Raw genomic sequence first — 20,241 nt, 5'->3', positions numbered from 1 at the left:
CTTCTCCAGCGCATTTAACACCGTCTGGCCCGCTCTTCTGGGTGATAAGCAAACAGTGATGCAAGTAGATGCCCCCCTCGTGTCCTGGATTGTTGACTGCCTGACTGGCAGACCACAGTACGTACGCCTGCAGCACGGTGTGTCGGACATTGGAGTTCCACAAGGAACTGTCCCCTCTCCCTTCCTCTTCACCCTCTACACCACGGACTTCAGCTACTGCACAGAGACTTGCCACCTTCAGAAGTTTTCTGATGACTCTGCAATAGTTGGATGTGTCAACAAGGGTGATGAGGAAGAGTACAGGGAGACGGTGAAGGACTTTGTTGCATGGTGCGAGTGGAACCACCTGCAGCTCAATATGGCAAAGACGAAGGAACTGTTGGTGGACCTGAGGAGGGACAAGGCACCGGTGATCCCTGTGTCCATCAGGGGGGCCAGTGTGGACACTGTGGAGGATTACTAATATCTAGGAAGAAAAGGCTTTCTTCATTTATTAGTTCCAATGTGACAAAATGGTGCCCGAAAATCAAAATGTACAGACACTCCAAAAACCATACACTTTGTACCACTCTTGGGTGAGGTCATCACCCCTCCCGGGGGTGAGATCATCGCTCCACCTATTTTTAATACGTCCTGAAATCACTTTGGTTACCAGTAGAACTGTTTTTTCTAGCTTTCTTAGGAACCCTTATTTCCTAGGGAACTCAAAATATATATTTTTATATAACTCCCCCATCCTGGCACTCAGGTCACCCTGACCAAGTGTTGGGTGCTTTCTTCATTAATTTTGATTGATGGACTAGTTTCTACCGGCTCTTATCTATTTTGCTCACTAGTGGCTGGCTTGTTTTCGCTAAATGTGCAGCGTTTCTCAGGCTCCTAGGCCAGGTGCCCCTACCATCAAAGATCCCTTTCAAGGCCTACACAACCTGCTTCTGGAGCAGAAACTCTCTCACCGCTCCATATGGAAGCGTTAGGCCTGCTCCTCCGCCAAATGGGTTTGTTTTTCTCTGTTTTATGCTCATAACTCTGTCTTTAATAATTTCTAAGTTAGTGATTATTACAAAGCTTTTATTAAATGGTGATTTAAGGACATATTTCTTCAAAAATCACGACAGTATATTGGCAATAAACGACTGGGCTAAGAACACTGACGCCCTCTACAGGAAGGGCCAAAGTCGTCCCTATTTTCTGAGGCGCCTGAGGTCCTTCAACATCTGCCGGACTATGCTCAGGATCTTCTAGGAGTCTGTGGTGGCGAGTGCTATCCTCTATGCTGTTGCATGCTGGGGAAGCAGGCTGAGGGTGGCAGATGCCAACAGACTCAGCAAACTGATCCGCAAGGCCGGTGATGCTGTGGGTGTGGAGCTGGACTCGCCGATGGCCGTGTCGGAGAGGAGGATGCTGTCTAAGCTGCAGGCCATTACGGACAATGGCTCCCACCCACTCTGCGACACGGTGATGAGACACAGGAGCTCATTCAGTCTAATACTCATTCTACCGAAATGACCACAGAGCACCACAGGACGTCATTCTTACCCGTGGCCATTAAACTCTGTAACTCCTCCCTCAGTGTGTGATTCACAAAGTGGGGTTCATCTGTGCAATAGTCAATACCAAACCGTTCATATATGTAATAATAATAATTATGTGCAATAACTCAGAGGTACAATAATTTGAACTGCCTTATACTAGCTGTTTAATTATTTAATATTATTTGAATAACGTTTAAGCCTTAATAAAGTATGATTTTGCTCAAACGCCCCAAATATTAACCCATTAATTTTGGAATTGCTCGGGAGCTCCTTCTAGTGATCGCACGCAAAACTGGCTTACATAAACTTATAAAAATATGTTTCTGACCTAAGATGTCACAACTGGCTTTAGCTTTATGATGGTTAATGTTCATGCTCTTGAATGAATTCTTAACCCAGCAAACTAGTTTTGGTGTTTTAGTGAAACTCACAAAAATGATCTTCTAGGTAATGTACTCTGATCTATCTAACTAAAGACCTATTTGAGTTGGATTAGTTCTACCTGAGAGGTGCTGTAATTTGAGTGATTACCAGCGAGATCCATGATTTTAATCCAAATCTGCTATGCCTGTAGTTTTTACAAGTCTACTAACTAATTATATAAGTAAGATTAATTGTCCTGTTCAGATCAACATCACAGTAATGTAATAACAAGACTGGGTTATGGAAAAAAGCACCTCCTTTTTTCTTTTTTTTTCCTTTTTTTTGCAATCTGAAGGCTAACAGGTAAAATGGAGCTTGACTTCACCTTATTCATTAATTCTCATGCTCATGACAAGACTGTACAGACCATTTTTTAGGGCCAATTGTGGATTTTTTTTATGCGAGTGGTGGTTGACTGCTGGGCAGATGTTAGGCATGCAGCCCAGAACAGGGCCAGATGCTATAGAGCTGCATATGGTTTGGCCTTGTTTCTACATTTGTGTGCCAGTTCTGCTGTGAATGATGAAGACATTAGTTCTTCCTAAACATTATGAAGAAGGAGACAGGTCACTGGCCCTGCGATGGACTGGTGACCTGTCCAGGGTGTCTCCTGCCTTTCGCTCAATGACCGCTGTGATAGGCTCCAGCAGTGGCTGAAATATGTATAAGAAAATCTGTTTATGGAGAAAGTCCAGTGCTTCTAGAAAAAAGCCAATCACCTTGCTGAAAGCCCCTCCTCATTGTGGAGATTTGTGCATGTGCACTAGACAGAACAACTGAAAACACATTTTGTGTGTGTTATGGAGCCAAACGATACAAATTATGAAGTTTTTGTCAAATTTTAGCAGTTATGGTGAATATGTTTTTGAAGCAATAATTTGGTAAGTTTTGAGTATATTGGGTATTCAGAAGGTTGTATATACCAGATGGTTAATCAGTAAATATGACTTCACTCTCTTGGGGTGCTAATTGATAGATATGCTCACTACTCAGAGAATAAATGCATGGAGGTCCAGAGGAAATATATCCTGCTTTTTCCTTGCTGTATTGAAAAGCACAAAGATCAAATAGAAGCACAAGCAGGAAAACTGGTATTACCCTGTTACTGACACCACTCAAATCTGGTCTTGTGTGGATGGAAACAGCTGCCCAGCGGAGTTGACCATCGAGTGAACAGTCTTTCCTAAAACTTTGGCTTTACAGTGTGTGGGCTGGATGTGGACTGAGGATCCAACTTGGCCAGAACATTCCCAAGGATTTGGCCCCCAAGAGGGCCAGACAAATTTTGCCAACTGGATACTAAAATCCACCTCATTTTTGGTGATGGTTGAATGAAAATGAAAAGGAGAAGGAGTATGAAATATCTCAAAAGTACCTCTCACAAGGCTGTGTTTTCTGTCTTGTTGGGCAGCATTCACTTTTATGGCACTTCAACCGGTCACCAAAAGCACATACTATGATTATGCTCCATTATCTCAAACTGCTGTTGATGATGGGCGTCCAGTGTCACGTTTTGGGGTTTATTTTTGGCAGCAAATGCTGATGTAAGTGTCTGCATGATGATGTTTCGATCTGTGGTAATTTACACAATGGTTTCCATATGATATCTAGACTAATGTCATTGTGGTTTGTGCTGTCCTCACCTGCACATTAGCTCATCTTGTCCCTATAACCATCCTAATGTTTGTTCTTGACTGATAACAACAGAGCAAATATAAGACTCAGAGAGGCACTTTGCTCATGGCTAACCATGTACTAAAAGGTCATTTGAGCCCCGTATGAATCGGCTGGTCAAATCACACACAGATTACATTACTAGACCTCCTCTGCTAAAACTAATCCAATGTTTTTAGACAGTTAATCAAACAATGGCAGTATTTACTTTGACGATACCTTGCTTCCACTAAATAAAGTAAACCATAACATTGTGGATGATGTCAGTGCATCATGCTGGACAGAGAATAAATTACAGCTTTGTAAGTTAGCACCAAATCATACACACTCCACATTACATTTGAGTAATAATCATTTTACAACTTGTAATTGTCATTTGTTCTGTTGTTATCAGGGAAAAAAGAAACAGAAGGATGGCTAAAAGGACAGGATTAGCTGTGGAGGTGAGGTGAGCATGAACCAAAGACACAATATAATGACATCACACAGAAACCACTGTTTTGCCATATTTTGGACAGAGTCATTTTTGGACAAGACGACAGACCAAATAACTAATTTGCTTTTGTTTGTGTTTGTCTGGGCAGTTAAAAATCTAATATATATTTTTCTTTTCCTTTTTATGGTTTTATGCTCAAAGGACTGGGTCAGTTGGCTACTACACATGTGAAAATATGTATATTCCATAAATGTTGGGACTGTAAAATGTAAATAAATGTAAATGATTTGCAAATCTCTACCATTTCATGAAAAACATTAACTCATTTAGAACTTGAGGGCAGCAACGTATCTCAAAGAACAGGGCGACGTCTACCATTGTGTAGTATCCCCTCTTCTTTTAACAACAGTTTATAAAGGTCTGGGAAGTGAGGAGACCAATTGCTGGAGTTTTGTGAGAGGAATGTTGTCCCAGTCTTGTCCAATGTAGGATTCTAGATGCTCAACATTCCTGGGTCTTCTTTACTGGATTTTACATTTCATGATGCGCCAAATGTTTTCTATTGGTGAAAAGTCTGGACTGCAAGCAGGTCTGTTCAGCTTCTGTGAAGGACACAGGCTGTTGTGATGGATGCAGTATGTGATTTAGCATTGTCTAGCTGAAATATGCAAGGCCTTCCCTGAAAGACATGTTGCCTGGATGGGAGAATATGTTGCCAAAACCTGTATATTTCATTCAGCATTAATGGTGCCTTTACAGAAATGCAAGACATCCACGCCATGTGCAGTAAACTCACCCATACCATCATGGATGCTGGCTGTTGAACTATGTGCTAATAATAAGCTGGGAGGTCTTTAGCCTGGAGGATGCAGTGTCCATTATTTCCAAAAAGAATTTCAGATTTTGATTAATTGGGCCACAGGACATTTTTCCACTTCACCTCAGTCCATCTTAAACAAGCTTGGGCCCAGAAAAGTTGGTGGTGTTTCTGGATCCTGATTATATATGGTTTCTTCTTTGCATGATACAGCTTTAACTTGCACTTGTGGATTGCACGGCAAACTCTGTTCACAGACAATGATTTCTGGAAGTGTTCCTGAGCCCATACAGTGATTTCCAGTACAGAATCATGACTGTTTTCAATGCAGTGCCACCTGAGGGCCCAAACATCATAAACATCCCATACTGACCATCGGCCTTATACCCTACATACAGGGAATTCTCCAGATTCTCTGAATCTTTTGATGATATTATGTACTGTAGATGGAGGAATTACCAAAGTCTTCTTAATTTTACGCTGAGGAACATTTTTCTGAAATTGTTCTATAATTTTTAGAACCAGGTTTTCGCAGATTCGTGAACTGTCTCTCTAAAATACTCCTTTTATACCAAGTCATGTGAGATAGTTGCAAATTTGCTTCTCCAGCTGTTTTTGTTGCCCCTGTCTTACCTTTTTGGGATGCATTGCTTCCATCAAGTTTTGAATGAGTTTATTAATTGTTTTTCATTAATTGGTCAAATTTCTGTTTCAGCATCTGATGTGTTCTGCATTTATTTACATTTTACACAGCATCTCAACTTTTTTTGGAATTGGGTTTTTTATATATATATATATATATATATATATATATATGGTGGTTAATGGTTAGTTATTCTTATATTACTGTTATCACCTGTTCTTAACAAATTAAACTTCTAAAACATACATCAAACATAAAAGTACTCTGCAATTACTAAACCTAACATTTATGCAACATGTGCCACTTATGTACATGTCATTAAAACGACCCTAATGAAGCCAAACAGGCTGACCTATTGTACCTAGCTGCTGTTTCTTGCTCTGCTCCAGTTCCACTAGAGGGCAACATGGTCTTGGCTGTCAGGCTTCTGTGCATTACAGTGAGTTTAACAGGGCTGTAGTTATTATTGTCTCTCAGTCTGTCTCTCACTCTCATTAATGAGCTCTCTCTCTCTCTCTGTCTCTCTCTCTCTCTCTCTCTCTCTTTCTCTCCCTCTCTCTGTCTCTCTCTCTCTCTCTTTCTCTCCCTCTCTCTCAAAATGTTTTATTTTTGTCACTACTGTCTCTTTGGCATGCAGCATTGCTGTCTCTGATCTAGTCTCTTTGATGCACTCCAGTGGTTTACACTAAACTGCCCAGAGAGGCAGATTAGGTTCAGTTCAAATCACATTTTGAACAGTGACACAATATTAATAGGACAGGCCTATTTTTGGCTTAAAGGGCCCATATCCTACATTTTTGCCCTCTCTCAGGTCCACTTTGATGTTTGTGCATTTATATACCAAAAAAGGAATAAATCATTTTTATATGACAATTTTTACTAATTTCACATTTTACTAACTTTCACATCCCTTTGAATTAAACTGGCTGTTTTATGTCACTGTACCATTACGACTGAAATGTGTAAAATGATCTGTGTTCTGATTGGTTGCATTGTATTGTTAAAAATACTGAAACACTGCTTATAACTTTAATGTGAATTGGCTGGTAAGCCTGTCACAATTATTACATAATCGGCTGATTGCAATGATTTGAGCTGATTGCAGTTATTTAAACTGACCACAATAACTTTCCCCGGTTGTTAGCTTTCACAATATATTCATGTCTCAACAAACAGAATCTGATTTGGTGTTTTTCAGTTGGATTCAGGCAAACAGATAAAGGAAAGCAGAAAGCACATTTATTGAGAGCCGTCATGGGTCTTATGAAAACAATGAGTGTTCTCTTCTGACTCAGTGATATAACATGTTCAGAGGAAGCAGCTGCGTCTGTCTTCAGTTGGAAGCGATTAAATATCAGGCAGGTAGGTGGCAAATTTTGGCCAGCTTATGTTTGTAATTTGACATTTGTATACAATTAACAAAAAGGAAGTTTAAATGTTAATTGCATTTATTTATATGGCAATCATTTATTATTCTTATACCCCCCCCCCCCCCCCCCCCCCAATATACTTTATGATTCTGCTTCTGTGAAGCCTGGGACTGCTGGGACTGATATACATTGTGTAGTAACATCAGTTTGAACTAATGTTATTAGCTGTGAGATGGCGGGAAGCTGGGGGAAGGGGGAAAGTGTAAGATAGTTCATGTAATTTGTTTGAATGGTTAAATACTTCAGTAAACTCAAGTTGAAAAATGTTGTGATATGAACCCTTTAATTTTAGGTCAAATCTGTAGCTCGGTGTACCAACAACTGTAATTCTCTTTACCTACCAGATTCTCATTGTCTCTGTCAGTCTATCCAGACTAAAGCTGTCTATGCGTCTGATTCTTGCTAATCTCTCTCTCTCAGGGACTGACATTGGGCACTCACTGTGGCTGTTAACCAATTCAGGGGAATCTGGCACTCAGTGCAGTGAGTTTGAGGCAGGGAATGATTCTGTGCTCCCAGCTCACAAGCGCTTGTAAAACTGAGATAAGAGTAGAGAGAAAATGAGGAAGGGATTTGGAGACATAATCAGGGAGTCAAGAGTCAGGATCACAGAGAGAAAGAGAGAAAGAGTGGGTGTGGTAGACAAAGTGAATGAGAGAGAGAGAGAGAGAGAGAGAGAGAGAGAGAGAGAGATGCAGAATGAGATGAAAGGCGCACACCAACTGTCTCATCCCTTTTTTAAGAATGCATTGAGGAGGGAGAGAGAGGTGTGGAATAGAGCCCTCCTTCTTTACAGAGGAGTGTGTGGAAGTAAGAGAGGGAAGGCTTAAAGAGGAGAGAGTGAGAGAGAGAGAGACAGAGAGAGAAGTCAACCGCAAAGAGAAAACTGAATATAAAACAACAGGATTCAGGAGAATAAGAGAAAGAGAGGGTGTATGAGTAAGAGAAAAGGAGAGAGGGTACAACAGTAAGAGAGAAGGAGAGAGGGTGTATGAGTGAGTGAGAGAGAGAGAGAGAGAGAGGCAGCACTTATTCTGCTCTAGAAGAGCCAGTGATACAGTTGGACAGAAGGAAAGAAGAGAGGGAACGGGAGGACAAACGAGAAGCAAAAGTAGAGGGGGCTCAGAGGAGACGCTAGTGGCAGGAATATTGAAGCAGGCTGGATTAGATTTCACTGCACTGTGGAGAAACACACACACACACAGCAGGAGGTGTGTGTGATGCACATATCTGTGTGCGCGTCAGCTGTGAAGTGTGTGTTTGTGTTTAGGCTGTGTGTGGTGTAAACTGAGTCTAGTGAGTGTGACAGCCATGAGGACAGCCAGGAGGATGTTATCTGGTGTCTTTGCATTGCTGTTGGCTTCTACTTTAACGGGAGCATGGAGACCATCTCAACCCAGACTGCAGTTCTCACACTCAGGTATGACATCTAGGCACACATCTCTCTCTCTCTCTCTCTCTCTCTCTCTCTCTTTCTCTCTTCTCAGGTGCCAGTGAGAGAAAGTATTTAAAGTCATTTATCTCAGTTGTAGGTGTGTTTTTGCTTGTAAATTGCTGACATATTAACATTAGAATACATATAAATAAGCATAAGTAACAGGAATTTCTTATTTTCAAAAAAGTAGTTATCTTGTGAGCTTGGTTTGGTTCAAGATTTCTCTGAACATCCATAGTCTGTTGAATTTCATGACCAGTATTGCTTGGCCAAAACAGGTGTTGGATAAGTACTTGGCTTCCATGAGGGAAGGTTTGGAAATGCTTAGGTAAACATGTCAGCAAACATATAATTACCACTTATTGTCTTATCGTCAATTACATTTAAATAAACTGCCCAGATAAATAGCTTTTTACAAGTAATTGTTTTCCCTCAGGTGTAAATAAAGTAAAGCACAGCTGCTGTTTTCAAAATGTGTAAAAGGTTTTATCCCATCAGCAACAATCCATCTGTCTATCCTATACACTTTTGGACATGAAGCCAATGAATCTTGTGGCCAAAATTAAAATGATTTGTTTCCAGAAAAACAGAAACATGTTTATGTATATATTTATGTGTATTTACAATTAACACAAATCAGCCAGGTGTTACTATTAAAAACTGAATTATTAAGAACATTGTCATTGTGATGACCAGCCTGCCAAGCTGGTCCATTCTGACGTCATCTGATCTAGGTTATGTGATTGAGCGCTGTTTAGCTACTTCAATCATAGTCAACTTATTTAATATCTTATATTATTTAAGATCTTATTTCAGTGAGTGATATTGCGAACTCCAGTCAGTGGTACAGCATCTATCATACCAGGTGGAACAGCTTGGTAGGAGGACCACACCATCACGTTAGCTATTGCAGTGGTTAAAGCTAAACTCCGGCAACATATTATTTGGTATAATTAGTTCCATGTCCGACCAAGAAGAGAAAAAGAGTACAAAAAATGTCCAAGGCAATTGGCCACTCATGAAATGCTGTGGCCTGAGGCATCGAGTGATTGGTAGTCTGTTCACAGTGAATATTATCTGTCCAATGAAAAACATGCATCTCCATTTTTTACGATTTTTACTTCTCTCTATCATTTGTGCTCAGCAGCTGTCCTTTACATTGTGTCAAAATGTCATGATGAATGGACCAATAGAAATGGTCCAAAATTGCTTGGAAAAAACTTTGGCTATTAATTTACATTGAAAGTAAATAAGGTTTTTTTTCCCTCTCCTATAAAGTTACTATTTTAGAGATACTTGTTTTTCATTGGACAGCAGCTATATATAAAGAGCATTTTCCCATTGTCCAGGTTGTGTGTGTGTGTGTGTGTAGAAATGCGATCATAAAAGATTGATTACTTCATCAGTACAGACATTCTCAAACTTCTAACCTCAAATTCTTAATTACTTAACGATTCTTATTCACCCCTAGTGCATGTATGCATGTGTATGAATCTGTGCTGGAATGTGGAGTGTGGCTGAGACTAATGATTATAACATTTTGCTGTGAGTTCCACATAGATATATTACGTCTGGTAGTTTTTGCCAAGCCACACACATGCACATGCTGAAATCACTCAAACTGACTAAGTTTTTCTGAATTTGTCCAAGGAGAGCTTTAACAGTGGCTCATTTAGATTACTGGTGATTTCTGCTGAATTCCGGGGCATTGATAGTGATTTTGTCCCCTTTTTGCTGCAGTAACAGCCTCTACCCCTCTGGGAAGCCTTTAAACTAGATGTTGGAACATTGCTGTGAGGATTTGATTGCACTCAGCCATGAGCACACTGTTAGAGTGCTGATGTTGAATAATTAGTTCTGGCTCACAAATGCCAAAGCTATTGGATGATCCTCAATCATTCCAGAGAGCACAGTTCTGCTGATCCACAGCCAGTTGCTGGTAAGATTCATACTCATCTCACTAACGCTTGGCACTGGACACGGTGACCTTAGTTTCAAAGCATCCCTTTCTATTGCCAGCACTCTTCTGAGGAAATTACACAAGGCGTGTGTTGATGAACATTTATATCAGCAATGAATGCACTTTAAAATAGCTGAATTCACTAACTAGAAAAGATGTCTGGATGTGTTTGGACATGTATTTGATTCATCAGATGTATTTTTTTAATAGACTTAAATTACTCAGTTGCTATTTGAATTGCTAATCACTATTTCTCATAATATCTATTATAATCTAGGGTAGGGTGTGTTATAGTGCTCAGAGGGCTTTAAGAGCTCCACTGTGCTGCCCAACAGATGGACGGTTTGCTGGTATGTGACAAAGCAACTGGGAAAAGAGCCAGCCAGCCAACACTGTCAATTTACTGACAGTGTGGTAGATTAGGTTCTGGAAGCTCAACAGCGGGAGTCATCTCTGCAGCCCCAGGCAGCGCTATAATGGAGCGTAGCATGAAAGGAATGAGATGAGGGCAGTAGCGATGTTGCTGATGCAAATGAGTCGATGGAAAGATATTGAGGCTGTAGTGGGACATGACAGGCAGGAAAAGTTAATGTAATAGATGGACTGTGTGTATGTGTGTGTGGCAGTATATAATTATGATGTATGCTCGTATTCAGGAAAGGTTGTAGGTCATAGTGAGTAGGTGTGTGTGAGTAACAGCTGAGAAAATCCAGACGCTGGTGGTGTGTTTATGACTGCTGTGTTTTTGGTTGGTGTGTGTTTTTATGAGAGGTGTGTGCATAGAATATTAGAATCTGTCTGTGATTTATATGAATGTACTTTTTTGTGTCTTTTTGTGTTTAATCTGAGTCTGAATGTAACATATTGGGAAAATATAACATAAAATGCAGCCTGTTCAAAAGTTATGGTGAATTTTCTATTTTATGTTTCAATCTTTCCAAGAAAATAAATAGAAAATGTGCACTTCATCCCGAGACCCTGACGGAGAAGCGACTTAGAAAATGGATGGATGTGCACTTCATTCATCTGGAGAGTAAATCTTCTCTTTTAGGATGCCCAATATTATTTGTAGTTAACATGCATCACCTGTTTTGGTTCAATTGGAGCTTTGATAAGTTAATTCAGGCATGCTGGTGATGGAATTTAACAAATCTATGTGATGTCTGGGCACTGAGGCACAATCTGGAGCCAAACCTGTATTCCTCAGTCTAGCTATTAAATCTCATTTTTTGAAAATGAGAACTTCTCATTACTTTTTACTGAATTACTATACAGTATTAACCCTAACTTGTACATATGGGACAGACAAATTACTCCCCGCCATGGGCAAGGTATAAGAACAAACCCCTGTGTGTGAATGTATGTGTGTTTCTCAGTGCTAATCTCCAGACCTCTTCTCTCTAATTGGGCTGTAATTGGGGAAGTGATAACCCCATTTCCACAGGAAGTGTGTCCCGTTTTTCTCCGCTCCCCTATGGCGCAACAAAGAAACTCTTCCTCAGGGGAACGCTGCCCCAGACAGGGCTGCCCATTCAGCAGCAACGTATACACCACATAGGAAAACATATACCCTCATCGCTCTTTCACACACCCACACACACAGTCAAGCCTAACGCTCCCATTTTCAGACCATTATATGGCCTGAATTCTGCCAAAAACCTGCCTTCATCTTTGTTCTTGTCTTTTGGGGTTAGTAATTTTATCCCAGCAGAAGACATAGTTGAACGATAGTGGATGAAACTGCCAATCGGATGTTACTGTGTGTTGCTGTCACTCATTCGGTTTTGCTCTCTGGAGAGTTCAATTTGTCACAGAGTGAAACAGAGTTGCTTTCAGACATCTTTTGCATACCGACACACAATGGGGAGAGTAGCCTGAACCCATACTGAAGTAAAAGTGTTACACTTAAATGAAATAATGACTTGAGTAGAAGCAAAAACAGCAGTGGAACGTCTTAGTACATCCAGCATTTGTTAGAATAGGAACATAAACAAGGTTTATTGAGAATGTTGTTTTCTTTTTGGGAATCATTATGGTCTAAAATAAAATGATAAAGCTTGATAGTGAGGAGTGTGAGCAACAGCAAAGCACTCCTGCTGAAACAATAGAACAGAATGAAGTGAATTTGAACCTGAAGTGAATTTGAGTAAAAAGCAGATTACTTTCTTCAAAAATATACTCAAGTAAAGGCAGTGGGGAACCCTCAAGGCCTTATGGACCTTCAGAGAACTGCTGTAAATGAACAAAAAAAAAAAAACCAATGGAAAATGATCTATTTAGGATCTTCTCTATGGTATCTAGGTAAATACAGCCAAGAGAGCTCTCCCATTGGTCAGGATTTCAGAAGATCTAATATATCAGATTAATATATATCAGATATATAATATAATTAGCAACAATTAGTGATATTGTGTAGATATGTTTGGTGGTATGCTACTGAGTAAATGTTTAAAAATGCTCAGAGAAGAGCAAATCCATCCAGTGTTTTACTTAAGAACATATAGCTGAGGAAACGTAACTTCCTACATGCTAATATTTTTTGTTAAATGCAAAATTTTCTTGCATCCTCAAAGACAGTGGCACAGTTCATGTTTTTTTTTTCTCACTGAAAACAAGAGAGAAAGAGTGAGGAATCCCCCAAATGGCATGCGAAACACTATCACATAATATTTGCTTTGTAGGGACCTGGAAACTAAATATATGTGTGACTGAGAGCTTGTCTATGTACGTATTTGCTGATCCGAGAATGTCCTTAGCTGGATCACACGCCACACATTTGCTCTAATCACATAATACAACTTCTACCTCTCCCATGACTAAGATAATCTAATGTTCACACACAAACACACACAGCAAACTGTGAAGTTAAATATATCCTCAGCTGCCCCTAAAATGATGGACACCAAGACATTCATACCCAGTCAGACTGGCACGGAAATGTTGGTGACTCTACCTCTTTTTCAGAGTGTGTGGGTGGATGAATGGATGGACAGATGCGTGGATAAAAGAATTCCTCCTTTATTTAATTTCCAGTTTAAACAAGCCTCTAAGTGTACGAGTGACTCTTTTTTGGGTGATATTTCTGTAGAGATTACACAGAATCCACTTGCATGAGGATGAAGTCAGAGGAAAATAAGTGGAAAATAAAAAACGGAATTTCCAAAACTAAAGTTTAAAAATGATTTAAAAAATGTGTAGAAAAGGGGGAACTCCTAACAGCTCTCATCTCAAGCTCCACTCTTGCTTCAGATCTGAAAAATCCACAAAAATCCATCCTTCCACTGTGAGAAAACAACTCAGCCCTATGAGTCTGAAAGGATGTATAGCTGTGAAGAAGACGTTAAGAACATCTGCAAATCAAACAAAGAGGCTGCTGGTGTTCTCAGAATAATGTACTAACCACCCTCAGAGTCCAGACCTCAAAATCAATGTGTTTGGATTGACTTGGAACTAGTGTAAAATACTGAACTTTGGAGCTGTGGAAAAATATCCCATCAGGTTTCTTTAAAAACTGAAAGCATGCGTCCAAAAAAGAATGGAAGCTGTTATAAATGCAAAGAGTGGACACATTAAATACAGAATATTTTGATATTATATTCAGTTGTTCAATACATATTTTCTGTTTAGTGGCTGTTTCGACTGGAAATTACATAAATGAAGGACGGTCCCTTACTTTGGCACAGTATGTGTGTCTGATTTAGGTCGAAAGGGCGAATCATCAAGTCATTGGAGGTCGAAGGTTACACTGCTTTAACCTTTGGACCACCTAGTTGTTGAAGGGTTTCTTATAAGAGGGACTGAGCAGAATGAACACGCACTCAGCAGAGAGACAGGTGGAATACCAGCCGTAATCCTTCAGAGGGGGTATTAGTGTACACACACACCCCAGAATGGCTGACATAGTAATTGTTGCTACAGCAACTGTCCCCAGGAAAGGGTGGAGTGGGTGCAGCTGGTGCTGCTCAGATTGAGTGAGGAATGTGTGTGAGTGTGCATGTGTGTCTATGTGAGGGCCTTACAGTCTATGTGGGCACCCAGCGGGAGCCTCAGTGAGAGACTGTGTGTGCGCTGCTTTTTGTTCAGTACAACTGAAGTGTGTGCGTTAAGGGGGAGGTTAACCCTATCTTACCTAACTTAACCAAATGTCTTGTTAATAGGCCATAAAAGAAATGAATTTAATATAGTTTGTAAACACTGTTATACTTCTAAATCATGAAATAATTAAAATAAGGCACCAGGCAGCTGGTTCAGTCATTAAACTCTTCAGAAATCTGGTTCTTATCACCAGCATTGTGAACCATTCTTGACTTGGTAAGTTTCTCTTGAATGCAGCATTTCACATCAAACCACCCTGAGCGACTTTGTTTACATCTCAGTGATTGAATTATGCAGAAATGTTGAAAAAATGGTGAAATTCTCCTTTAAGGCAGCAGTGTTGATAATATATGGGCTGTACTAAAATTGCAAGAAGAAATCTAAAAAGGTCACAATAATAATCCGAACACAGATTTGTGTGCTGTTACTGCTCACTGTTACTGCTGTTGTGCTCGAGCAGTCTGTCAGTAATCAATTCGTAAACAGTCCTTCTGTTCTGTTCTGCGTCTCTCGTTTGCTTTATCTCACCATCTGATCTCTCCATCTTTTCACTCATTTGCTTATCTGTCTGTCATCAGCAGTCCCATGCATCTGTAAATCTCTCCAATTGTTTAATGCTTGAAGCTGGTTTTTCTGGACTGACCGTCTGGCCTATTCAGTTTTCCCTGAATGTGTGTTTGTGTTCGTCTGTTTGCTTTTGGGCATTTTAAGGACAAAAGAGTCCTGACATCATAGGCAAACCTAAAATGATTTTTTTTGTTGTTATCAAACAAAACATTAAAGGAATAGTTAAATGAAAATTCTGATTTGTGCTGTTTTATCCCTTATGACAAATGTCATTGACTGTCCAAGACACATTTGGTGCCTCAAGTTTGCCTGTTTAATTTTGCCCTGGAGCTACGACGTAAAAAGATTTGGCTGACATAGACTTCTATTCATTTTAGCTACATTAGCCTCTTAGTCTAACCAAAACTAAAGAAACAAACATTTGACATCAAGAATGTCTTGGCCAAAGAACTATGTCTGGAATAAGGTGAAACCTACTTTTTGGTTTTGCTGTGCTGAGATTGAGAGACTTGGCAGCAGAATGATGAATGCTTCACAGTTCTGTTCTCAAACACAGTCTAAACAAAGCCAGAGTCTCTGCTAGTTCAGTTATGATGTAGTGGGCCTATTTATTTGATCCAGTGCCTGCACTCGTCCACTTGTTTCTCTCTCTCTCCCACACATGCAAAGAATGTTTTTCAGCCCTTCCTATTGAGTAAACCAATTTGGCTAAATTGACTCTCCTGTATTGCTGTGACAGAAACAGTGACTGTTTGTGTTGCATGATTATAAGCACTAATCAACTGAAAGTCTCTATGGGACATTCATTAATAGCTTTTATTTTATCGTAGACATTATTTCTGTGTTATCTTTCTATATCAACATTTAAAAGTAATCATAAACAAAGGCAAAACAACATGAGTGTTCCTCTGCTCTCCCACTCGCTGCCATTTGTTTAAATTGGGTGTTTTATAGCAGGAAAATACTAAACTGAGTGGGCTAAATAATTTAAACCCTATTTAAAATGTCTCTCACAGCCTACAATAGTCCTGAGGCAATACCCAACTTAGGGAAATAAGACTTTCTTAAGTGAATATCCGAGAGATTCTTAATTTTTTAATTGCATTTAAGAGTATTATTATGAATCCAAATCAATGAATGAAATCTTATGTCTCCAAATCAATTTTCAATATTCTATGTATTAAAAAGTCGATTCTACACATCTCTAATTATATACTACACAGAATAGTTTGGCTCAGATCAGCGGCCCTTTTCAAAACAAGCCCTGATGACATCAACCTCTAGCATTTACAAGCAATATCAGTGTAATCATTTAGGCTTGAGTTGGTGCAGAGCATAAGCTCCACCAACATGCCCACTTTATTCTGAATGCACCCAGCTTCGCACTAGGGGTGCACCGATATAGGCGTTGTGGGCTAATGCTTAAATCCTATGTTTTTCATGTACTTTTGTGCCAGTACATTTATACATTTATAAAATGTAGGAATTGGGATCAAATCCATCTGAATAAACACTATAAAAAAATAACCTTTATTTCTAACTGAGTTATAAACGCAGTAAAAAAATAAAATGCAGACATTTAGCACGATAGCACAGAGCTGCCTAGACATTGTGTCCTTTCATAGAAAAATGAGTACGTAATCAAATATCAGTTTGAAATATCCACCAAAACATCTGTCAAACAGCATCTGTCTGATGCTACTATTTTTTTTCTAAATCAAATATTTGCTGATACAGAAATCTGATATCACTGTGCATCCCTAATACATAGTATTTAGCATTAGTAGTTTTCACAAAAGATGGCGAATGCTGCCATTGTCATTTGTAAAAAATGTTCAATACTGTTTTGAAATTGTTACGCCATCATAGCCAAATCAACAAATGTAGACATAAACCAAAAAAAGATATTTAAAAAGTTGCCAGTCATACTGTCATAATCAAGAATCTATCTCTCTCTCTCTCTCTCTCTCTCTCTCTCTCTCTCTCTCAGACTTGGTGCGCAGTGGGAGGTTGTTTTCTCTCCCCCTTTCTGCGGGAGACCTCCACTCTCTTCTGCCTGACGAAGATGGCCGCCGTCTCTACATCAGCATGAAGGACTATCTACTGTCCACAAGCCTGGATGATATTACACACCCTCCCCGCAAGGTGCTTACGCATTCTCTCTAATAGACATACACCCACATACACACAGTGCTCTCTCAGTTATCCCTAAAAGGAGCATGATTTGAAACTATTAAACCCTAACGATCTTAATGTCCTCTATCATATCTACCTACTTTATTATTTATCATGTTAGGTTCTTGTTACTGAATAATAACTTATAAGATTGATATCAGATTAATAAGCCTGGAGTTTAAGGGGTTAATTCTGCCGCATTGCCACTGGCACACTATACCAATGACACAGCGTTGTGCTGTGGGTGGGAGAGAGAGAGAGAGTAACCCTGCAACGGTTTATAAAACAAACAAACACACATGTACACACACACACACACACACATATGAACAGCTTCATTACCAGTAAAATCTGTTCAAGAATTCAGTTGCAGGCGCACTCTTATCTTATCAAAACTGCCATTTCAGACCAGCCCACACCATTTACATGACTAACTGTGTGTGTATGTGCTTTCATCCCCTACAAGTGTGTGTTTATGCAGATTAAATCTCAGACACACACATACCAGTTGAGCACAGTCTCAGGAGTGCAGGCCATACTGACTCACAAAATATTTACTGATAGTAGTTTTCAACAGTCATTTGTATTAAATTATGATTCAAAATTGAAGAAATAAATGGTTCTGTTTAAGTATAAACACATTTGAATAAATGTAAACAAGCACTAATGCAGTAAAAAGTAACAATTTATTGCTTTCAAAAAAAGTAGTCAGAAGATTCATGATGTCTCCTTGACGCATCCAGTGAGATTCTATTCAGTTCCACTAGTGCACCTGATTTTACTTAAAGCACAAATAATAGTGGGCTTCCTCAAGAAGTTTGAAGGTGGTTGAGTAAAAACACTGACATTCATAAAATCAGTAGATTTTATTTCAAATATTTTGTAAGTAACTTTTCTAATAATGGAGTGTGAGTGCACTTCCGGATTCTTGGTGCACTCCAACCATTGCATGGATTTGTTCAGTTCCATCAGCAGCTCACCTGACAGTACTCTATATTTAATATGTGTCATCATATGAGATGCCTTTAAATTGAATTCAAAATGACATTTGACTTTACATGCCGGTTCATCTGCTTTATCATTTATCTGTGTGATTGTTGTCTCAGATTCACTGGCCAGCAAATCCAGACCGGATCCAAGACTGTCTGATGGCTGGGAAAGACCCCCAGGTGAAATACACACAGAAGCACACACACATACAACCACACACACACACAGACACTCACACAGATGCACACACACACACACACACACACACACACACACACGCACATGCGCGCACACACACACACACACACACACACACACATAAACATTCATATGTTAGATCTATAATATTCAGTGTGACTTTTTTAAAACTCCCATTTCTCTTTATCTTGTCCTCAGCTGGAGTGTGCCAACTTCTTGCGCGTGTTGGAGGCTTATAACCAAACACACCTTTACGCCTGTGGAACTGGTGCTTTCAACCCTCGCTGTGCATTCATTCCTGTCCAGTTCTTCCTCACGGTACAGAAAATCATCATCATCATCATCTTTCATCATCAGTTTGACTAGTTTATATAATATCTTTTACTTAAATCATAAAAAAACAGTATTCAAGCAAAACAAAAACACAAGACAGCTGCCTTTACATGCTTTTCTCATGCTTGTTTTTTTTCATAGCCAGACCTTTGAGCCAAGTACAGAGACTTGTTTTGTGTGTGTGTGTGTGTGTATGTGTGTGTGTGTGTGTGTGTGTGTGTGTGTGTGTGTGTGTGTGTGTGTGTGTGTGAATTAAGCCTATAAAGACCGTAGTGAGGTGTTTAGGTTAAGCTGAGAGGACATGGTGCTTTGTGCTGGTGGTACAGCACAGAGGATTTTAACACTCTTCCTCTTTATGAGCTTAAACTTGAAACATCAATGGCATTAAAGTCGGCTGGCCTTATCTTTTGTGTGTGTGTGTGTGTGTGTGTGTGTGTGTGTGTGTGTGTGTGTGTGTGTGTGTGTGTGTGTGTGTGTGTGTGTGAAAGAGAAAGTGAGAGAGAAACCAGTCTGGGCAAAAGGATGAAGAATTACAAGAGTGTAATGTGTATTGCAGGCTGAGGAGCAAACACTGGTGTATGAGCAGACTGAGACAGGTAAAGGGAAGTGCCCCTATGACCCCCACCAGAGGACCGCTACTGCCATCATAGGTATGTGTAAGTGTGTGTGTGTCTGTGTGTGTTTGCTTGACAAGTCATTATACTCTCAAAGAGGCAATTTCATAGGAATTTATTGTAAAATTTGTTTAAAAGTTACATGTTTTATATTCAATTCATATTTATGATCCCAGCACATTATTTGAGGTATTTGGATTTTAAATGTAAGATTTTAAGATATATTTAAGATTAATGAATTTAAAAAAGATAGCACTGATATCAGATCGGTCCTCAGTATCAGCTGATACTCTTAATCAGGTATCAGAATTGGGAGAGAAAAGGTTGGATCAGGACATCATTTACAGCAACAACAACAGCCTGTTCAACTCTAAGGGATAGAGAGAAGTTGAGAAATGATCATAAGTGGGTCTTATGATCACAAACATCATACGTGGGTCTCAAAGGGGTAAAAAACAAAAGATTGCCCTTTTAAACCTGATATTTTTGGGTTTCTGTGTTTGTGTATGTTGGCATGAACCTTTAAACCTTTGGTTTGATTATGTGTTGCAGATGGGGAGCTGTATGCTGGCATCACCTCAGACTTCATGAGTCGTGACTCTGCATTTTTTCGGAGCCTTGGAGAGCGGCATGTGATCCGCACCGAGCAATATGACCCAACCTGGCTACAGGGTACTCACACACACACACACACACACACACACACACACACACAAAAAGGAAAGTAAATAAATAAAGCAACACAGTCTGGACACACAGAAAAGAGTACACTCTCACACACACACACGGAGCAATGCAGGCATGTCACACACACTTTCAAGCACTCATGCATATATTGATACACACATGGATATTATTATAACGCTTTATTTCAAAAGTCCCCTATGCTCAAATTAATAACAGCTGTCTGGTTAAA

At 39.7% G+C, this 20,241-nt stretch overlaps 1 protein-coding gene across 1 annotated transcript in view; it reads left to right on the top strand.

Moving 5' to 3' along the window:
• The first annotated feature begins 7,723 nt into the window (after positions 1-7,723).
• sema3h (sema domain, immunoglobulin domain (Ig), short basic domain, secreted, (semaphorin) 3H) overlaps positions 7,724-20,241 on the top strand; it is a 28,014-nt gene continuing 15,496 nt past the window's right edge. The window contains exons 1-6 of the mRNA XM_017693443.2: positions 7,724-8,378; positions 17,006-17,160; positions 18,297-18,359; positions 18,577-18,696; positions 19,268-19,361; positions 19,878-19,997. Of these exons, the coding sequence (XP_017548932.1) occupies positions 8,270-8,378; positions 17,006-17,160; positions 18,297-18,359; positions 18,577-18,696; positions 19,268-19,361; positions 19,878-19,997 (661 nt within the window). The 5' untranslated portion in view covers positions 7,724-8,269. The remainder of the gene's footprint in view (positions 8,379-17,005; positions 17,161-18,296; positions 18,360-18,576; positions 18,697-19,267; positions 19,362-19,877; positions 19,998-20,241) is intronic.

Source organism: Pygocentrus nattereri, chromosome 28 (genome assembly GCF_015220715.1).
Source record: "Pygocentrus nattereri isolate fPygNat1 chromosome 28, fPygNat1.pri, whole genome shotgun sequence".
In the NCBI taxonomy this organism is placed as follows: domain Eukaryota; kingdom Metazoa; phylum Chordata; class Actinopteri; order Characiformes; family Serrasalmidae; genus Pygocentrus; species Pygocentrus nattereri.
This window is presented reverse-complemented; position numbering and strand designations above follow the sequence as displayed.